The sequence below is a fragment of the Zingiber officinale genome, chromosome 4B (genome assembly GCF_018446385.1).
Source record: "Zingiber officinale cultivar Zhangliang chromosome 4B, Zo_v1.1, whole genome shotgun sequence".
Taxonomy (NCBI): Eukaryota; Viridiplantae; Streptophyta; class Magnoliopsida; order Zingiberales; family Zingiberaceae; genus Zingiber; species Zingiber officinale.
The window spans coordinates 90,193,662-90,215,386 of record NC_055993.1 but is presented as its reverse complement, the minus strand read 5'-3'; the positions used below and the strand labels follow the sequence as shown (position 1 = coordinate 90,215,386).

The window sequence follows — 21,725 nt, the reverse complement described above, 5'->3', positions numbered from 1 at the left end:
AAGTCAGAGACTGAGACGAAGTCAGAGACTGAGACCGAGAGAGAGTTTGAGACTGAATTGGGGTGGGTCGACACTAGGGGGGCTGCTAAGATAGCAGATCTACCTTTGAGACTGAAATGGGGTCCAAAACTGAGACTAAGATGGGGTCCAAGACTGAGTCGATTGGATCTGAGTCTCCTCCGATTGGAGTTACCCTTCCCTTGGATCAAGTTTGACTCATTTTGACTTTGACTGATAGGTCAACAAAACTTTTGACCTTCACGGTGTATAAGGGCTAAAAGAGATCACTGCATCGCTAACCTTGTAGTTGGCATAGTGGCTGTAGTAGTCGAGGAAGTAGCTGGCTTCAGCGGCTGGTGACTTTGCGACCACGAGCATGGCGACGAGGAGGAAGGCAATCACTACCATCTTGATCATGACCACCGGAATATTAATTCTACGTTATATAAAAGATTGGAGAGATTAAGCAGATGAATTGAGATGATTAATCCGTTGATGGATTGATGTGGTTGAATGATTGCGAGGAAGAAAGACTAGGGGGAGGGGGATTTGAAAGGCGGTAAGATAGTGAAGAGCGAGAGGTGACGGTGATTGAGGGGAGGAAACAATGGAGTTCACGTTAGTAGTAATTTTATCAAAAACTACTCAAATTATTTTATATTATAATAATTTTAAATAAAGTAAATGTAACTTTTTAATTTTTACCTCATATATATTTTTAAAAATAAATAGATTAATTATTGCCTAATATTACCGTCTTTGTGGCCCATTATATTAACATATGTTTATTGATCCTGTCCGAACGCTGAATCAACGGACGCTGGGCATGTGGCGCTCTCCGAACTGATGACGTGGATCTTCGGCCGATCGTAGGGATCTCCGGCGAACCTGCAAAGAAATCGGGCCGGGAAGGGGTTCCCGGCGACGACCCTCCGACGCTCAAGTCAGGCAAGAGGAAATTATGAAGTGGCTCCGAAGATGCGAGAATGCGTGATCGCGTACCTTCATCTAAGTATGAGGGCTCTTATATAGAGCTGTGGGGAGGCTTGTGCACACTTATCGAGGTGTACATGTGTCGTTTCCCATACCGTAGTATGAGCTTGTCAGAGGAACATGCCTGACACCATACTGCTACAGTCTAATCACCTCTCCGATGGGACAGCAGAACCTTCCGTTGTACGATTCTGCGTATGGCCTGGTCGTCGAACATGCCCGCTGTCAGAAAAAGATGTTCCCTCTGCCTTTGTCTTCTTTTTCCCCGAGCCGAGTATCCATCCGCTCGACAAGCATCGATCCGACCGGACGTAGGTATCGGTCTGACCGGGTGCTTGGCTCAAACTGTTCCTTTACAGTATCGATGCTTTAAGCCTCGGCCGAGCGGGCTACCCGCTCGGCCAGGCGACTCTATTCACCATGAGCGTCGGAGACCCGACTCTTCGTCGGGTTGCCTTTGCTTCCGCTTAGACCCCGTTCGGCCGGTTGGTCCCCCTTTTCCGATCAGCCATTTGACCTTTGACCTCCATGTGACGTTCACTTCCCTCAAAGGGGGTCCCCTGTTCTTACCGCAGGATCATTTATTATAGTTGTTATGAAATTTTATATATAATGTGTTATCAAAATAATAAAAGAAATTAATATGTAACTAGTCGGCCAGGAGCAATTTGAGAAACTATAAAAGTGTAGGGGCCAACGTGATATTAACGCATCCCACTAATAACTAATCTTGTAGTTCACGGAAAACGCAAAAATCTGCACCGGATAATGGTTTTAGCCTTTTAGGCCTAGGTGTTAGATCTAAAATTCGAATCTTCATGTGTATGACATTTTTGCTGGTGAAAAATAGGTAAATACTGACCGTCTAGATCGACTTTCATGTGCTTTCTAATTTATATATATCTGAAAAAACTTTTTTACCGGCCATTAGATATCTGGTGTCAAATAAAATAAATAAATAAAATATTTTTTTTTTCAAAAAAAAAAATCTGCGTTGATAAATATTTCCGTTCGGCAAGGGAAAACCCTTCTCGCCGAAGCTCTTGCCGAGCTTCCTTTTCCGTCGACTTCTCTTCGATCCGCTTCCACTTTCCGGCTGTCATATCTACTGTTTAATAGATAGCTCCGACTATTCTTTTCGAGAGGAAGGTGTTAACGAGAAAGGAACGATGGAGCTGGCAGAGGAAGCGGAGACCAAGGGTTCCGCTGCGCCGATCCCTCCCCCTGACGCCACCGGAGCGGCCGCAGTGACGGAGGACGATGCGGTCGAACAGGAGCGCTATTCTCGAGAGGCCAAAGCCGGCCTTCATCCCTTGAAGGTTCCTTCTCTTCCTCAACATCTTTTTTCCGTTATGGGTTTGATTTTAGTTCATCTTGTTATATTCTGGTGTTCGATTTGATTGGTTCGCGGAATAGAGAAATCAACTAGATCTCGATCGCGTAGCTGCCTTCTCACTTCGAGGAGGTTAATCTGAAGTTGGAATTTCTTGTCTATTTACTTAGCATCAGGCAATAGCGTTTATATGAGTTGCTTTGGTTCAGGTATCCCCCCAGATTCCTCGAATTTTAGAAACCCTAAATAAGTCAATACTTTCATGGCTATAACCTATTAACTCATGTAATATGGATTTGGTGATTGAAAGCGAGAAAGTGGTAACTGATTTTAGGAAACAATTGTGGCTGCATGATCTAGCATGTAAATTATTTGCAATACTGAAAACTAAAAAACTGTGGTATTGGCATTTATTTTGATGTGAAACTCCCAAGTGTCATGGATTATTTGGGAAATTTTATCCAATTTCATATTTTTTTCATAGACGCTGAGGATTTTTGTGATCACTTGCAGCATAAGTTTGTGTTCTGGTATACTCGACGAACCCCTGGATTACGATCCCAAACATCATATGAGGATAACATCAAAAAAATTGTAGAATTCAGTACGGTATGTTCCTCCTTAGAAGATTGTATCGTGATTGCACTTTCTTTATTGATTAAATGCTACATTATTCTAAATAGTTTGCTACATGATTTATTTCTAGGTTGAAGGTTTCTGGGTCTGCTATTGCCATATAGCACGTCCTTCCTCACTGCCATGCCCAACTGATATCCATCTTTTCAGAGAAGGCATTAGGCCTCTATGGGAGGTACATCATATTATTTCCATTTTTTTATTTAGAAGGTAATTTTTCATTTTGTTAAATTCAAAGATGTATGAGAGAATTCAAGAATTCAAACATACAAATTTCATTTTCTTTAAGATCATATTATAAGAAACTTGTTTTGACCAGGATTCTGCAAACTGTAATGGTGGTAAGTGGATATTGAGATTCAAAAAGGTCGTTTCAGGTCGTTTTTGGGAAGATTTGGTAAGGGAAAGAAAACATTCATTTTATAAATTCAATACTATTTAGTTTTCCTCTGATTGATTCAGAAGCCGTATTTTTCTAATCATAGTTATCTCAGTTTGTTACTGATTGTTCTCTCAGCTTGTTCTAATCGATGCATTATTTTGTAATTGTCTTACATTGCTTAAACTTAGTTGTCCAATACAAGAATGAAAAGCACCTCATCTTGGTGAATACTGCTATTACAAGATCCATCTATGCTGTATGAGTATATGCTGATGTTTGTTTAGTAGTGTCAAGACCCCTCTTTTTGGTGTTAACTATCATGGTACCATCCATTGCACGATAATCCCCAGGTTGCTGAAATCGTTTAATCTGCTGGGGAAATTAAACCAGCATTAAATAATTTGACTTCGTGGTTTCTTATGCAAAAATTTAGTTTGAGTAGCTTCCATTACCATCATTGATACTGTTGTCAAAACCTTCAGTCTGCACATTCCCTTTTTAGGAAAACGTTTGCCACCAGTTTTTCAATGTCTGCATAGAAATAAATAGCAATTTTATGAAATTTTTAACCTAGTTTAGAAGATATGATAGCATCATGATGAACTGCATTAGAATGGCAATTAGTTCCAATAGGTCACCTCAGTTATCTTTGCTCAACTACATTTTCAAGATACTCAACTGTTATGGTACTTTTTCCTTTTTTGTGAAAATTATCTTAAGTTCTTCATTCAAAATCAAAATTAGCGAATATGATGTTAGAGACACTGAAGGCATTGAAGTAGTGTTATTTGAATAAACCCTCTTAATTGGAAGTAGGTTCATAATGTGATAGAGCCAAAATTTATAGTATTGTGTTTCTTGGATTTGATTTCATATTCGAATAAACCTCGGAATTGGAAGTAGGCTTTTTAGCTATGGCCCTACCAAAAGTAAAATTGATATATCATGTTAAAAATGAAAAAAAAAGCATTAAAAAAACTCTGAAATAGGATGTAATTGGCACTAGACCTATGAACAAAATAATAATAATACAAAATAATTTCGTTGTATCTCCATGCTTTACCTGTTTTGACAAAATGTCTAGTCCCAGCGAGTCAGAATTTCCAGCACCTGGATATTTCTCCTTGTTTCATGAAGTTTCTGAATTTTCCTTCTTGAACTCTTGAAGCATAGTTAAAGATGTTATTTGAAGTAGTGTTAGAGACACCGAAGGCATTGAAGTAGTGTTATTTGAATAAACCCTCTTAATTGGAAATAGGTTCATAATATGATAGAGCCAAAATTTATAGTGTTGTGTTTCATATTTGAATAAACCTCGTAATTGAAAGTAGGCTTTTTAATCTATGGCCCTACCAAAAGAGAAATTGATATATCATGTTAAAAAATGAAAAAAAAACATTAAAAAAAACTCTGAAATAGGATGTAGTTGGCCCTAGACCTATAAAAATAATTTCGTTGTATCTCCATGCTTTACCTGTTTTGACAAAATGTCTAGTCCCAGCTAGTCAGAATTTCCAGAACCTGGATATTTCTCCTTGTTTCATGAAGTTTCTGAATTTTCCTTCTTGAACTCTTGAACAATAGTTAAAGATGTTAGATATTAGTAGTGACTTATTTCTTAATTCTGCTGTCTTCCTTTTCCCATTCATTGATATGTTAGAAAGATTTTCTTTTCACCAGTTATTGAAGATGTTAAGATTTTTTAATGTTTTTTTTGTTGGCTCGGGTCCATAGGTATTGTCATTGATCGGCGACCAACTAGAATTCGGGGACAATGTTTGCGGTGTTGTGCTAAGCATTCGTTTCAACGAGGACATCTTAAGTGTTTGGAATCGCAATGCATCTGACCAAAAGGTTTTATTTCTTCACCATATTGGCTCGGCACTTCTTGGTTAGAATTTAATTCAGTGGATGACATATACTTTGTGTGTCTAGGCTGTGATGGCTCTGAGGGACTCCATCAAACGACACTTAAAACTGCCCCAGACCTACTTGATGGAGTACAAGCCCCACGACGCTTCACTACGGGACAACTCTTCATATCGTAACACTTGGTTGAGAGGATAGACATGGCCATCAGTGCCCCAAAGTTTGCTAATTACTGCCTCGCAAAACGGTCGAACATTTCTCTTTCAATCTCAAAAAATACTTCAACTAACGATGCTATTTTGAACTGTTTGGTTTGTAGTCTTACTAGCTGACGTTTAAATACTCCGTTACAATTCAAACTGTGGGTTGTTAAGTATTTATCAGCTGCTGCTAGTAAATGATAATTATGGGATCCTCACAAATTTAGTAGTAGAGAAAATGCATGCATCGATAATTATACAACAGGAGCTCAATGATAAAAGGCTGCCTTCTTCAACTCGATTTGAATACCTGATAGGAGTATAATTCAAGAGAAGCATCAAATGATGAAAGGTATAGTTGAGGAACATGTAAAGGGAAAACACTACTGGAGATCTAAAATCTTACTTAAAGGCCGAGCGTATTATTCTTCTCTGATGCAGGATACAAAGGAAATACAGGAGGTCACCTTAAAACTTGGCAAGGGTGTAGACATTGAGAAGTCTCAAGGGGCAAAAGAATCACGCCTCATCCGACCCAACATCATCTGAATCCTCATCATCCACATCCAATTCATAGTATTCTTCACTGTTGTTATCGGCATTGACATCATCTTCGTCGGAATCACTGTACTGCTGCTCAGTATCAATGGCAATCTGATCAGTTTGCCCCTCCTTGGAATTTCCTTCCCCCAACAAATCCTCCTCCTCCAGTACTAGTTTGGAAGTTCCCTTTCCTCGATACAGTAGCCCCGTTCGCATGACATAGTAGAACTTGCTCCGAACAAGTGCAAGAGGGTGCGGCACCACCAGCTTACCCCTGTCGTAGCCCTCCCGAAGAACCACCGTAGAGGTCTTGCACTTGAGGGACAGATAGAAGATCCCCGGGTAACGGGTAAAGACCCGAGTGAACCTGTAAGGCAGGCCGAGCTCCTCTTGGAGGCTGCGCAGGTAGTTGCGCTTGGTCTTCTTGTGGATGGTGAGGCTGAGGAGTTCGTGGAGGACGCCGACCACATGCTTCTCCATGAGGTCGCTTTCGGGATCGAGTCCAGAGGCGTCCTGGTAGGGAGACACGTACGGGAGACGATGGAAGTCCCCCATCCAAGCCTTGACCTTGTTCATGTAGCCGTAGCTCCGGGGGAATTTCATGGGGAAGGCGAGCGGCGCGGCGGAAGAAGTCGAGGGCTTTTTGAGGTCGTGGTAGGAGGGTTGAGAGAGGGCATCGCGATGGCGGAGTTGGAGGGCGGAAACGGCGAGGTGTTCTGGCCAGTCAGTGAGGGAGAGGACAGGGGCACCGTCGGAGTGGCGGCGAGAGAGGCTGAAGAGGTCAGGGCGAGCGGCAGGGAGGGCGGATGAGAAGTTCGGGGGAAGGCCGAGGTCGTAGCGGAGGGAAGCGAGGGCGGCTACTGGAAGAGCGCGGGAGCGGGCCATCATCAGAAGGCGGGCGACGCGGTGCGCAGCGTCGTCGGGGAGGGTGGATTCGAATGCAGCCTGCTCGCGGCGGTGGAGGAGGAGGGCTGCTGGGGCGAGGGAGAACACGGGGAGGGAGGGGAAGCGAGGGTGGGGCTGCTCGCTGAAGAGGGTGGGGTAGCGGCGGAGGAAGCGGAGGACGGGGATGGTAAGACCAAGATTTTTCTGGAAGGGGGCGACGGAGCGAGCGGGGAGGAGGCCAGTAGGGGTGGCGGCGATCGCATCCTTGAGGAGGCAGGCCGCCTTGATGTCGGTGTCGCGGTCGATGATGTGGTCGAGGCCGCGATTCTTCACCCACTTGAGCCGCACCTTCTCCAGCCACCGTTGCGGCGTCCATCTCCACCATGGCTGCTGCCGACGACGATGGACACCGAGGGTTTCGATGCCGCCGCCGAGCATCGCTATGAAGTCGATTTGAGTCGACGCTTGCTGCGGTGAAGTCGCATTGAGAAGAATCTGCAGCCGTTGGATGGGATTTCCGCACGAATCTTAATCATAATGCATAAACGAACGAATCCAACAGAGAGAGAATATATATTTACGCATTAGGCGCTCATCTTAGTCCATGTCAATTTATCTTAGGTCAAGACAAATTAAAAAAATCATACATAATTCCTAGTCATTAGTACTGTGATTATTAAGATGGTCACTAATAAAGAATGATATTGATAACAACAGATCTTCTAGTCCATAAAAAAAAATAATCAGGGATGAATTATTTGAAATTGCGATCGAATTATACTCATGATCTAATCATAATTAGTTACGATCTCTCTCTCAGTTCATCGTCATTTCAGATTATAATTTGGATCGGGAAATGTGTCGAATTATCCCGGTAGCCTTGTCGCTTGCCCATCATCGACGGCCTTGACCTCCGATCATCTATCTCGATTTAAATTATAACCTAGAGGGTGATGGATCTAGAAAGGGATCGTATTCAATTGTGACTGGATTGTGATTAGGGATGACAATGAGTCGGATTTAAATACGGTCACGTATTAAACCCGTCTTGTTCGGGACGGATTTAAACCCAGTCAAAAGGGTTACGAGACGGGTTTAGACCTGTTGATCGGATTTAGAAGTCGGTTCGAGACGAATTACGGGTTTCAATGAATCTATCCGTGTATAATAATAATAATAATAATATATTTAAAGTTTAGCAGATTTGTGGGTCCAACCTACTCTGAATCCGTAGGTTTTTGAACGAGTTCAGGATAGGGAGGATTGCAAAATAGATGGGATGGATCTGAATTCGGGTTTATTTTTTGTTCTGATGGGACAGATTCTGAGATTGGTAAATCAAGCTCAAATTTGTTTCGTTACCATCACTAATCGTGATTAATCATAATTATAAGTAGACCATCATGATCCATTTTTTATGAATCGGTGTTCTGACCTCGGCATTGATCCACTGCAGGGAGCGTTGGATGCTGCAGTTCTCGCTCCATCCTCTGTGCAGCACTTGGCAGCCATTGTAGCTCATCTTCATGGCTAGAGCTAGCTAGCCGGTAAAAAATGTTTTTATTGTCAGATGGTAAATTATTAAATTAAAATCGAAATTTATTTTTAATTTATCTATTGAGTGAAAGTAGATAACAAACGGTTAAATAGCGAATGATGAATTACTTGGATGATTGTTGAATTATCTTGTATGGTTGAGTTTGAGTCCTTGAGTCTAAGTTGGCTGAACTATTGAGTCATCTAAGTACCGAGTTGATTGAGTACCGAGTTTGAGTTGGTTGAGTCACCCAAGTGCCAAGTTGGCCAAGTGTCAAGTTGCCGAGTTTGAGTTGGCCGAGTGCTGATCCCGAGTGGAAGTCGAGTCGCTAAGTTGCAGAGTGTTGAGCTATCTTTGCCAAGCTACATTGGCCGAGTCAGGAAAGAAAGATTGCATTTGACACAGTTTCCTTAAAATAGATTTGTCTCCTTTGACAGTGCTGAGAGGTCACGACGGATATCTGTTTCCCACGATATAATAGAGAAACCACGATCATAATCTAGCACAAATTGTTTGTATCGAACTAAGAAAGTACTTGATTGTTATTACTAGAAGACTATCAATCGAAATGAATCGGCAGAAGAAGAAAGACGGGGGGACGAAGGTGGAGCCGTTTATTTTACCTATTACATTTGTCTACTCTCAAGGTTATGGTTTCCTCTTATACGAGCTCCATTCCTCCGTTGCATTAAATGATCGATAATGACCATTTAATTGTCTCCAACCACTCAATCATCAATAGTTACTGTTTCAAATCGACAAGTATAGATTCTTCATTAATCATCGATAAATGTGTCTATTATATTTGAGCAACAATCAAAAAGATTTAGGTGATAAAATATTAGTTCATTCACTTGAATAAATTTTACCCCGACCTGTCCAGCAATCTATGCGAGTAAGTCGTACTCACACATGAGTCAATTTAGTTCAATGCAATCAGGGCTCTAAATTTGCACCCCCTACAGGCCCACGAGTGAAAGAGACCCTTTCCCCATGTATTTGTTCATAACATTAATGTTTGTGAATCAATATAAACTAACCAATATACTTTGAAACTCTCAATATGAGACTAAAGTCTCATTCACAATAGAGTCTCTTTCCTTTTCATCTCTTGTACATTCACAGATATACAACAATCCCCCATATGAATGAGAATAGGATATGTGATAACATTTAACAGTTGAGTCCAGTATAAGATAGGTAAGTTTCACCCTTTTAAACTTCCCTTGTGAAGATCTATTTGTTTATTAGCTAACAGTAGATATGATATCTTTAAACTGCTTCGTCTGTGTAAGCATTTGTTATATTTAAGAGATGCCCTAAAGTAATCATCTTAGATATTGTATCATTTATTGGATAAATGAATTTTACTATTTGAATACACATTCCCTATGTGTATGATTGGATTTTAAACTCATTTATTGAATATTCGCAATACGATTCATAGTGTGAGAGAAGTTATGATTGGATTATAACTTGTGAGCATCTTTACACGTGTAATTATGAATGTATTGAAATAATCCCTAGTCGATGAATTGATGAGTCCGGACATCATCGATTCTGTGAGACTAGCACGGGTTATACTCCTTAGTCTAACCAAGCAATTGTTCCTCACTAGTTGGAGATATTGGGATGTTGAGAGTTAAACATGGATGTTAGTGCAGGTAACTAGTTCATTGGAATGACCTGCTATGAGATTTCATATGATTCTCTACATATATAGATATGTCAATAAATATCTCATTGCAGCTCGAGTGCAAGTTTCCTTCGACTTGAGGTATTCAAGTCACCTTAGTCATACATCTTAAGCAAACATCTCCGTGGAAGTGTGGACCCAAGATGATTAGGTATAAGTCGAAGTATCAGAAGGTGTTTGGATAGCTAATAAAGGATTCACCACTTCTTACAAGGAGATGTATACCTTATGGTCATTTGAGGTATTTAGTCTTTGGTCAAAGCATCACATGTCAAGAGTATTGTACTCTTCGACATATGTACGAGTACTTTGAATCACATGGTTAGGTGTGACATAGTTAGCCTAGTGGGGACTAATACATAGACCATATCCTTAACTAAATGGGTGTAAGACGACTAAAATGAACGAGGTATGACTAACTATAGTTGCTGAAAGGTTTAGAAGTTGTTTTGGAATCAACCATTTAATTTTTCAATCAATTGAGAATCATGATGTACTACTAGACGCTACTCATGATTGATTCATAATTAACGGTTAATTATAGACGACCAACATAATCGGGAACCTATTGGGTCACATGTACTATGAATTTAATTGAGAGACTTAAAATAAGTTTAAGAATTAGATTCTCAGATCGAGAGAGAGAGTAAGTCTGATTGATCATTGAATCAGATTTACTTATTGAACCAATATGGAGAATTAGAAAAAACCTAATACGATCAGGTTTTACTTTCTCTTTTATCTCCCTCCTTCGTGTGTGCCTATGCCAACAAGAAGTGCCGCCCAAGAAGAATTCACCGAGGGTGGACGCCAACGCCGCCGACCAAGAAGTTGCTCCCTGCAGTGAATACTCCAATGTGAACACTTGCTTCCGAATTGCTTTCCTCTATGCGCAGCCGGTTGTTGAGTTGTCGGTGTGTCAAACATCACACGTTGTGGTAAGCAACGTGTTGCTTTGAGTTGCCATGAGAAATAACTCAACGTGAGAAGCAATTCATGTGGCTTGGTTGTCAACATGAGAAGCAATTCAACATGAGAAGAAAATCATGTTGCTCAGTTGTCAACATGAGAAGCAATTCATATTGCTCTGTTGTCAACATGAGAAGCAACTCACGTTGGTCGTGAGTTTGTGAGTTGATCTCACTGTTAGTATGTATATTAAAAGTCTAGCTTTTGTAAATATTTATTTTTGAAATAAAAGAATCACATTGGTCAAATGTCTACATTTATTTGTTAAGTGTAGTTGTTCAATTAATTTATATTGTAGATAACATAGTGTGTGATGTCACACACAGAAGATTATGTGTAAAATACCGAAAAATAGGCGAATATTAATAAGGGATTTTTCTGGAATTTTTGGAAATTTTTCCACTAAAATTGTCACGCCCCAGAGGAGTCTTTGTCCGAAGAAATTTCGGCAGCATCTCCCTTGTACGGCGGACAATATGAAACTTTCTACATCTCACATATACATCAGCCACAGGCGGCTGGAATGATAACAAAAATAAAAAAAACAAACACCACGCATTTTATAAAGATATTCAGTCTCTGGCTGTCACAACCACGCAGTTAATAATAGTAAACAATAACAATAGGACTCTGACTCGAAATCCACCCTACTCCACTACACTCGTAAAGCTCAAATCCAACGAACTCACCTCTTCTGCCGTCTAGGCAGGCACGTAGTAGAATGAAATCCAATATCATATCAAAAATCCAACAAAAGGTATCACTCCATACAATATCAATAGGAAAAAAAAATCCAAAGACAATACTAAATCAAAGTCTGATAAAGAAAAAGGCCAAAATAAAACAAATAATGATCTAGTAGAGAACTAGCTCCACGTGCAGATGGGGGGCCAGCGACTGGAACTGCTCCGGACAGCCTCAACCTGAAAATATCAACAATGGAGGCGGGGGTGAGTCCAACACTCAGCAGGTACAACTAATATACATAATAAAACAAATAACAGATAACACTAATCATGCGTACAGTCTCCTGAATACGAGAAGGAATAAATGCAACTGAAATGAAATCAGGAGATAACTGTACTAACCGGAATCAAGGTACAAAGGTAACAGGTCGTCAGAAAATCATAATCCTGATGCATGTCAATCAAATGCATCCATACAAATGCAGATATAAGTGCAACAATCACAAACAATAAAATGCAATAAATGATATGGTGACTGCAGACTCGGACATCACCGCTCGACGGTGGATCGAGTGGAATCTTGAGTACTCCCTCCGCCCCAACTCATAAATGGGGAGCTCAATGCTCTCATCTCCCGACACAATGACGGGAGGATATCTCTGCCGGCTATGAGTCGACCAACGGAGCCAAACAAAGTCCACCATCTGACTACGCTACACTAAATGCCAGCGGAGTCAAACAGAGCGGAAGACTGCCGGCTACCACGCCGAGTCCTCGGACCAACGGAGCCAGAACCGCCACACACATGTCGATATACCACTAACCCATGGGTGGTGGTGGTGTGCGAAGTATGTAAATGGCGATGGGCTCAACCATAGCGAGCCAACAACGCACAGATGCAAACATGATGCATGACACTAAGCATGGCAATCTCATGAATAGCATAGCAAGATCCATACATAAATACAAGGTGTACCACAAGTCAATGTATCAAATGGAAGGTACACAAACAGATAGGGTATCATATAAAACCCTAGGTTCAGAACATGATGTATCACATGGTTGGGTCACTACCGAAAACATGTATGGTCAGATAAATAATAACATGCAGTGCAAAATAAATAAACAAACAACATGTAACAGATCATGTAGTGACCAACCGAATAAAATGGAAAACACAATTCTTGCTATATGTTAAACACTTTATTATGCATATCAAAAGACATAAGTCAAAGTACCCGCTCCGAAAATAGAAAGGTCCGATCCGTCCAAATCCGGACGTCGAGATACTCGTCTCGCGTCAAGGTCCTGTGATACCAATGTTGGTGCAATATACCTCAGGTCAAGGGTGACCTGGTTAACCAAGCTGAGTCTTGGTTAGGGTTTAGATGTTTGACAATAAGATCTTGATTGAAGAAGAGTCAAGTAGGTCAAGGTTGACTGGATACTTGACTGGGAAGTCCTAACTGGCAAGTTAGGCAGAAGGAAGTCCTAGTGAGTGAAGCTAGGCAGAAGGAAATCCTGGTGAGTGAAGCCAGGTGAAAGTCCTAGTGAGTGAAGCTAGGCAGAAGGAAATCCTGGTGAGTGAAGCCAGGTGAAAGTCCTAGTGAGTGAAGCTAGGCAGAAGGAAATCCTGGTGAGTGAAGCCAGGTGAAAGTCCTAGTGAGTGAAGCTAGGCAGATGGAAAACCCTAGTGAGTGAAGCTAGGTAAAAGTCCTGGTGAGTGAAGCCAGGCAAGGAAGGAAATCCAGATGGATCAAGGATGATTGGACATCTGGTGTTGGGAGGTCCAAGTAGGTCAAAGGGATTGACTGGATACTTGGCAAGGAAGGAAGTCCAGATGGGTCAAGGTTAACCAGACATCTGGTAGAAGTCCAAGTAGGTCAATGGAGTGACCGGATACTTGGCACGACGAGTAAAAGTCCAAGTGGGTCAAAGGGATTGACCGGACACTTGGTGGGGAGTCCTGGCAGGTCAAGGGAGTGACCAGATGCGAGGCATGATGTACCAACAGGTCAAGGTTGACCGGATGTTGGTTAGGGAGGTTTGGGACTTGGTTTTGGGCAAAAACCAAGTGCTGGATCGATCCGTGGATCGATCCAGGATGTGGATCGATCAGTGGATCGATCCAGATTCTTCCCAGCGAACAGAAAGCTTCTGGATCGATCCGTGGATCGATCCAGAGGTCCCGATCGATCAGCCGATCGATCGGGACGATGCTGCTTCGCGCGATAAGCACTGGATCGATCCGTGGATCAATCGAGGCGCGTTTCCAGAGCACAGAGGCGCTCTGGATCGATCCGTGGATCGATCCAAAGCCTCCCCGATCGATTCGGAACATTTGAATCGATCGGGATCCGACCGTTGCGTCGGGTTTAAAGCCGCAGGCGAGCGTGGTCTTCGGCATCTCTTCACGAGCTCTTCTCAGATTCATTCCAGCTCCTCCACAGCTCTCTACAAGCACGTGATCGCCAGTTCTTGAAGGTTCTTGGAGGCTTTCCAAGTCAAGAGGCGAATCTATTGCAAGAGGAAGAAGTTAGGGTTAGGGTTTTTACTGCACATCTTGTAAGCTTTTGCTTAACTTGTATTTCCCTTTCTTCTTCTTGTATTGAGAGTGTTGTAGGGCTTCTCCGCCTTTGGTAGTTACCATAAAGGAGTGTTATTCATAGTGGAGGGTGTGTGCGTTGGTGTGGATCCTTGGATTAGTCACCTCTTGTGAGGTGGATACCAAGTAAAATCCTAGTGTTAGCGTCTTGTGTTTGTTTCTGTATTTTCCGCTGCACATCCAAGAAGAAACAAGCAACTACAAGCAACGAAGCGCACCGAGCGAATGCGACAAGCTATTCACCCCCCCCCTCTAGCTACTTTTGGTCCTAACAAGTGGTATCAGAGCGAGGCCGCTCTTCACCGGAATCATCGCCGGAAGGGTCAAGCATATCAAGAAAAGCTAGAGGGTGAAGAAGTTGGAGCAAATTCTTCAAGTTCAAGACTTCATCAAGCTCAACTTCAAGATGCAATTCCAAGATGGACTTGGATTTGACACAAGGGTGGCTCCACCATACACTTCTACAAGTTTTGATTCTTGGAGATCAAGAATCGAAAACTTTCTTATGATGGAGATAGAGCAATGGTTTGCTCTAATGGAAGGCTTCAAAGCTCCAACGAACTCCAAGGGCAAGCTTCTAAAGAAAAGCAGATGGAGCTCGGAGCAAATTCAAAGGGGCGAGGCAAATGACAAAGTGACCAAGCTTTTGGTCAACTTATTGCCTAGCCACATCTTGGCTCAAGTTGGAGAATTCGAAGATGCCAAGGAGCTTTGGAGCAAATTGGCCAAGCTTCATGAAGAGATCCCCTCCACTGTACGAGATCAAGAAGAATCCAGAGAGGGAGACTCTTTGGAGCAAGACCAAGAGGAGGATTCCGAGGTTGAGAGATGCTCAACCTCCGAAGAAGAGGAAATCCAAGAAGCTTCATCCTCAAGGGAATGCAACGAAGGGAACAAGGAGGGAGCATACTCCTTGTTTCATATTCAAGATGATGAAGCCTCCACCTCTAGGATTGAGGGGGAGCAATCCTTGGTGACACCGGATCAAGAAGAAGGAGAAGCCTCTACATCCGGGTCAAGAGAAGAAGAGGAGGAAGAAGCTTCTACCTCCACAAGTCAAGAAAAATCAAATGGAGGAGAATCAAGGTCCGATCAAGAGGAAGCTTCTACCTCCGGATCCAAAGAAAAAGATGCCACCCCTACAAGCAAAGGTATAAATATTTCAATTAATAATAAAAATCATATTATATGCTTTGAATGTAGGGAACATGGGCACTACAAGAGCAAGTGCCCTAAATTAGCCAAGAAGAAGGGCCAAGTGGCACAAAAGGGCAAGGTGAAGCCCAAGGAGACCATCCCAAACACAAAGAAGAGCAAGGAGCATATTATATGCTTCTCTTGCAATCAAAAGGGGCATTATCGTAGTCAATGCCCCAAGGGGAAGAAGAGGGTCAAGGCTCAAGGAGGCACTAGTCAAGGGGGAGCCTCCAAGGTAAAGAAGAAGGTAACATTTATTGAGCCTACTCCTTTACATTATGGTAAAAAGCATGATAGGTCTAACTTTTATCATTTTAATGCAATTTACCATAAGAATAGAAAGCATGAGGGCTTTAAGGAAAAGCATGTGGCCCTACATGCTAAGACTATCACTCCTAGGGTTAGGAATGTAGATAAAAGTCTAGGCAATAACTCTAAGGATTTTAGATACAAGCCTAGAAACCAAAATGCTCATGGACTTAATGAAAAACCAAATTCTAAGGATTTAATGATAGAAAATCAAGTCTTGAGATCAAGACTTGATAAAATGAAAAAGACCCTAAAAAGGATGGAAAATATCCTAAAAGGGCAAAATGAGCAAAACCTAGGGCTAGGAAAGTCAAAGCCATCAAATAGCCATAGAGGTTTGGGATACAAACCAAAGGCTAAGAAGGATGTGCCTAGTTATTATAGGGTTCCATATAGTTATGGAACAAACCCTAGGTTTAGTGGTCAAGTCAAGGATACTAGGGAAGTCATCCCTAAGAGTATTTTTGCAACCAAAGTGACTAAGACTTCTAAGAAGTCTAAGAAAGTCACTAACAAGGTCACAAGGGAGGCTATCCCTAGGGTTGACCTAGAAAATGTGACCAAGGCTTCTAAGAAGCCCAACAAGGTCACTAGGAAGGTATCTAGGGAAGTTATCCCTAGTGAGTACCTAGAGCATCCAAGGAGCACCAATAGGTGTTGGGTTCCTAGGAGCATCTTCTCTACCCCATAAATGGGTGAGAGAGTGTCAACTCCAATTAGAAGGGTAGTTAACCCAACTTTGAGGAAATTGACACTCAAGGAGCATTTTCAAGGTTTTTGTTAACCTTTGAAAATGAAATGGAACTATTATTTACTCTTTGAAAGAGTAAAATGTGCCTAGTGGTGAAAATTTGATTTTAATCTTAAAAAGGCATAAATTGGGAAAACCTAGAGAAATACCAAGTTGGGATTTTGGTATGTTCTTAGAAAATTAAAGGAAATTGAAGCCTTATGTTGAAGTGCTACTCTTGTGGAAAAATGAAATATGCCAACATTTGAGGATATGCTTAATTTCGACTGGCATAAATTAATCAAGGGAATTAGAAATGCCAATTTAGGCTTTGACAGTTTCTTGAAGCACTTTAGGGCAATCTAGGTTTAAGTTGTAAGTTTAGCTAAGGTTTTAAGGATACTTAGATAGTTAATCTAGGTATATTTTATTTATGCTAAATCTTGCCATGATTGTTTGCCCATCATGTGTCATGACATCATGTCTATTTTTGCGTTCATGTTTTATTATGAAAAATCCAAAAATACCATGTCATGACATTCATACATCATGTAATTATAGGATATTTTCTTTTGAAAGTTATTTTATTTTGATGTATGCCATAACATTATCATGCATAAGTTTAATTCCTTGTAATCAAGGACAAAAGGCATTTATCAACACTTATTAACAAGTGACATCCTAGGTGGGTGTTTAATATCTCCAAAATGCCTAGATAGTATGCATGATCCCTAGATTAGGGCAAAACCAATCTCTACATCTCACAAAGACCTATAAGATGACTTGTATGTGTTTTAGTGCACATTAGATACAAGTGAGATGTTAGGATGATGAACAAAACTCAAGATGTTGATTTAGTGCATTCTTTTGAGTTTTAGGTTCATCAAAACACATAGTTATGTGTTTTCCCATCATTGGGAAAGCTAATGTACAAGTCATGTGCATTATGCCCAAGGAACATGATGAGATATTGGTTTTGAAAATGTTTTTAAAATGTTTTTGGAAAACCTTGGTGAAGGCTATCTTTTGATAGTAATCACCATTGAATAGTTAGACACAAACTTGAAGAAAACGCTAAAGTTTTTGCAAGTTTTCAAGTTTGAGTCAATCTTTGAAAATATGATGTATTTTCATAGAAAATTATTTTTCCATGATAATATACGCCCTAAATAATGTCTACACAAATTTTCACAATTTTGGATTTTGTAGAATTTTCTAGGGTTTCTTGACTGAAATGGAATTTCAGCAACTATCGAGCTCGATCGATCCATGGATCGATTGAGTGCCGAATCGATCCATGGATCGATTCGGGCAATCCAATCGGAGGCTTGGATCGATCACCGATCGATTCAGAGTCTGAATCGATCGGTGGATCGATTCGTAAAGGTTCAATCGATTGGAACCCAACTCCAATCGATCCAAGTTGTTGTTGGCTGGGAAAGCTGATTTCAGCACTTTGAACCTATTTTAGTCTAGGTAACCATTCCAAACCCTTAAAATACATTTGTATACATAAAAAGGGTGTTTTCGTGTTGAAAACAAGGATGGAATGGTAAAGGAAGGCTAAGTTGAAGTTTAGGTTGAGGTTTGTTTCAAATTTTGAACATTTGAACCTCAAAACTTCTAAATCTGGGTTTCCTAAAGGTTTAGGGATTCCAAGTCATTGTTGGTGCAATGACAGAAGTTACCACCATGTCTTTAGGGGGAGGGACTCTGTAAAGACATGAAAATTATTTTTCATGAACCTTGGAAGGTGGTTAACCTTCTGCTGTGAACTTGCTCAAGGTTGAGCATTTAAACTTGAAATGGGGATAAATGGGGAGTGGATATCCTCATCATTTCAAGTGGCAACTCAAGTGGTTGAAAATGCTCAAGGTTGGGTATTTGTCAACATTGAGGGAGAAATTAAAGATAATGAAGGGTATGGGACCTTCAATATTGAGTTGATCACAATGAGTGAAATTGTGATCACGATGAGCAACTCTTCAGGGGGAGAGTCTTCAACAAATGGAGTTGTTGAAGTGTGCCCAAAATTGGAGCATAGGTTGATGTTTTTTTTGTAGGGATTGATGTGTGCCAATAGGGGGAGAATGAAAGGAAGTAAGTTAGGTTTTCATTACCTAGAGGGAGTTTGCCCTCTTAGGGGGAGAATGAAAAGCTTAATTTATGGGTTCATTACCTAGTGGCATGAAGAAGGAGGCTATAGGATTAGCCTAACTTACATGTGGGATTGTAAGTGTTTTTGTGGTATTGTCAAACATCAAAAAGGGGAGATTGTTGGTGCAATATCCCTCGGTCAAGGGTGACCTAGTTAACCAAGCTGAGTCTTGGTTAGGGTTTGACAAGATTGATGTGAAGAAGAGTCAAGTAGGTCCAAGGATTGACCGGATACTTGACTCGGGAAGTCCTAACTGCAAGTTAGGCAGTTAAAAGTCCTAGTGAGTGAAGTTAGGCAGCTGTAAAATCCTGGTGAGTGAAGCTAGGTGAAAGTCCTAGTGAGTGAAGCTAGGCGAAAGTCCCAGTGAGTGAAGTCGGGCAGTGGAAAGTCCTAGTGAGTGAAGCTAGGCGGATGAAACCCCAGTGAGTGAAGCTAGGTAAAAGTCAGGTGGGTCAAGGAAGGAAATCCAGATGGATCAAGGATGATCGGACATCTGGTGTTGGGAGGTCCAAGTAGGTCAAAGGGATTGACTGGATACTTGGCAAGGAAGGAAGTCCAGATGGGTCAAGGTTGACCAGACATCTGGTAGAAGTCCAAGTAGGTCAATGGAGTGACCGGATACTTGGCACGACGAGTAAAAGTCCAAGTGGGTCAAAGGGATTGACCGGACACTTGGTGGGGAGTCCTGGCAGGTCAAGGGAGTGACCAGATGCGAGGCATGATGTACCAACAGGTCAAGGTTGACCGGATGTTGGTTAGGGAGGTTTGGGACTTGGTTTTGGGCAAAAACCAAGTGCTGGATCGATCCGTGGATCGATCCAGGATGTGGATCGATCCAGATTCTTCCCAGCGAACAGAAAGCTTCTGGATCGATCCGTGGATCGATCCAGAGGTCCCGATCGATCAGCCGATCGATCGGGACGATGATGCTTCGCGCGATAAGCGCTGGATCGATCCGTGGATCGATCGAGGCGCGTTTCCAGAGCACAGAGGCGCTCTGGATCGATCCGTGGATCGATCCAAAGCCTCCCCGATTGAATCGATCGGGATCCGACCGTTGCGTCGGGTTTAAAGCCGCAGGCGAGCGTGGTCTTCGGCATCTCTTCACGAGCACTTCTCAGATTCATTCCAGCTCCTCCACAGCTCTCTACAAGCACGTGATCGCCAGTTCTTGAAGGTTCTTGGAGGCTTTCCAAGTCAAGAGGCGGATCTATTGCAAGAGGAAGAAGTTAGGGTTAGGGTTTTTACTACACATCTTGTAAGCTTTTGCTTAACTTGTATTTCCCTTTCTTCTTCTTGTATTGAGAGTGTTGTAGGGCTTCTCCGCCTTTGGTAGTTACCATAAAGGAGTGTTATTCATAGTGGAGGGTGTGTGCGTTGGTGTGGATCCTTGGATTAGTCACCTCTTGTGAGGTGGATACCAAGTAAAATCCTAATGTTAGCGTCTTGTGTTTGTTTCTGTATTTTCCGCTGCACATCCAAGAAGAAACAAGCAACGACAAGCAACGAAGCGCACCGAGCGAACGCGACAAGCTATTCACCCCCCCTTCTAGCTACTTTTGGTCCTAACAACCAATACACAGATATTTTATTTAGCTAAAAATTCAAATGAATTGCTAAATAAAATTCCCAACATAATTTAGGGCAAAACCCTAAGTCATAATCATTAACCTACCTAATTAAACACATAAAATTTAGTTACTCAACCTGTATCAAATAACTAAATCAAACTCTTAACTCAATTAAGAAAACCCTAATTATTAATCAACCTTAACTGGCCATCGATTAACTTGTCCACATTAAAACCTAAATCCACCAACCGAATACCCCAGTGCATAGAACCTCACCTCTTATAATTCTTCCCTTCTGTTTGATTCTCAACCACAGATGGTTGATACCGGGAGAAGACTAGACTCCACAACCAAATTACTTCAACCACCAAATGTCTCTGGTGAGCAAGAGGAAAAATATGAATTGATCACATAATATCTAAATCATCAAATGAAACATGATGCCTTACCAACTTGATACACTTCTTCCTCTCTGTCGGCTTCTGGTGGCGAAGAAAGGAACCGGCTATGAATAGGTCTAGGGCACAGAAGAAGTCTCGGCCAAATTTAAACCAGACACGGCACAATAAAGGAAGAAATGGTGCTCTGCCGTGGGGAGGAAGGGAGGCTCGGTCGCCGGCACAGAGAATCGGAGAGGGGCGATGGCGCTAGGTTAAACCTAGTGGCCGGCGAGGTCTCGGGAAGAAGAAAAGAGGGAGTCGCGGTGGCCGGCGCTGCTTCGATCCAGAGAGGGCAGCGGCGCAAGAGGGCACAGCGGCTTCGGCAGGGCTCAACGGCGGCCGGCGGATCGTGTGCGGCGACGAAACCGTGTGGCGTCGGTTAGGGCTCGAGAGAAGAAGAGAAAACGCACAAGGAGAAGAATGGCACGCGGGCTTCGGCGGGGAAAGAAAAAAGAAAACAAATAAAGAAATTAAAAGAAAAAGGAAATGAAATTATAAACATTTCCTCGCTTAAATGGGTCGCCCAAACAGGCTTTTCCCTGGCCCCGTTTTCATCCCCGTTAACTCGTTCGTACGAGCTCCGAAAAATTCCTGAAAAATTTCCAAAAATTCCAGAAAAATCCCTTATTAATATTCGCCTATTTTACGGTATTTTACATTCTCCCCCACTAATAAAAATTTGGTCCCCAAATTTCGTTATCTACCATCAGCAAGTACTAACAACAGATTTAAAGTATAAATGCTGAACGGTAAACAAATCACATACCTCAAGTGAAAAGATGGGGATATCGAGCTCGGATCGTATCCTCAAGCTCCCAAGTAGCCTCCTCGTCTGAATGATGCTGCCATCCGACTTTAACCAGCCGGATAGTCTTGTTCCGCAACTGACGCTCTTTCCGGTCCAGAATCCGTACCGGAATCTCCTCATAAGTAATGTCAGGCTGAACTGGAACTGGAATATCTGCCAGCACATGCGTCGGGTCGGG

At 42.0% G+C, this 21,725-nt stretch overlaps 2 protein-coding genes and 2 long non-coding RNA genes across 5 annotated transcripts; 1 reads left to right on the top strand and 3 right to left on the bottom strand.

Moving 5' to 3' along the window:
* Window positions 1–2,009: 2,009 nt before the first annotated feature.
* LOC121975459 (eukaryotic translation initiation factor NCBP-like) lies at window positions 2,010–5,572 on the top strand. The gene is made up of 6 exons (XM_042527124.1): window positions 2,010–2,312; window positions 2,840–2,935; window positions 3,033–3,137; window positions 3,282–3,359; window positions 5,079–5,198; window positions 5,280–5,572. The coding sequence occupies exons 1-6, from the start codon at window positions 2,163–2,165 to the stop codon at window positions 5,409–5,411; spliced, it is 681 nt and encodes a 226-aa protein (XP_042383058.1). The 5' UTR covers window positions 2,010–2,162; the 3' UTR covers window positions 5,412–5,572.
* On the bottom strand, window positions 3,583–4,539 carry LOC121975460. The gene is made up of 3 exons (XR_006110327.1): window positions 4,408–4,539; window positions 3,797–3,875; window positions 3,583–3,713 (listed from the first exon to the last, which is right to left on the bottom strand). It is a non-coding gene; the product is annotated as an uncharacterized LOC121975460 (long non-coding RNA).
* Window positions 5,561–7,411, bottom strand: LOC121975458 (protein WHAT'S THIS FACTOR 9, mitochondrial-like). 2 transcript variants are annotated; one of them, XR_006110326.1, is made up of 2 exons: window positions 5,820–7,411; window positions 5,561–5,723 (listed from the first exon to the last, which is right to left on the bottom strand). XR_006110326.1 is itself a non-coding variant. In XM_042527123.1 (1 exon), exon 1 carries the CDS (start codon window positions 7,277–7,279, stop codon window positions 5,933–5,935), a length of 1,347 nt encoding a protein of 448 aa, XP_042383057.1. In that variant the 5' UTR covers window positions 7,280–7,410; the 3' UTR covers window positions 5,805–5,932. The 2 variants fall into 2 exon arrangements, 1 of the variants encoding a protein (XP_042383057.1); XM_042527123.1 differs by lacking the exon at window positions 5,561–5,723 and having other exon boundaries at window positions 5,805–7,410.
* Window positions 7,412–12,977: 5,566 nt separating this feature from the next.
* On the bottom strand, window positions 12,978–20,783 carry LOC121977712. The gene is made up of 3 exons (XR_006111011.1): window positions 20,749–20,783; window positions 20,576–20,676; window positions 12,978–13,037 (listed from the first exon to the last, which is right to left on the bottom strand). It is a non-coding gene; the product is annotated as an uncharacterized LOC121977712 (long non-coding RNA).
* Window positions 20,784–21,725: the final 942 nt, after the last annotated feature.

Bases quoted from the DNA above. Each gene is read 5' to 3' on its own strand.
- LOC121975459 (XM_042527124.1), top strand. From the start codon at position 2,163: ATGGAGCTGGCAGAGGAAGCGGAGACCAAGGGTTCCGCTGCGCCGATC. The intron at 2,936-3,032 runs GTATGTTCCTCC...ATTTATTTCTAG, and splicing joins AAATTGTAGAATTCAGTACG to GTTGAAGGTTTCTGGGTCTG. The intron at 3,138-3,281 runs GTACATCATATT...TGTTTTGACCAG, and splicing joins GCATTAGGCCTCTATGGGAG to GATTCTGCAAACTGTAATGG.
- LOC121975458 (XM_042527123.1), bottom strand. From the start codon at position 7,279: ATGCTCGGCGGCGGCATCGAAACCCTCGGTGTCCATCGTCGTCGGCAG.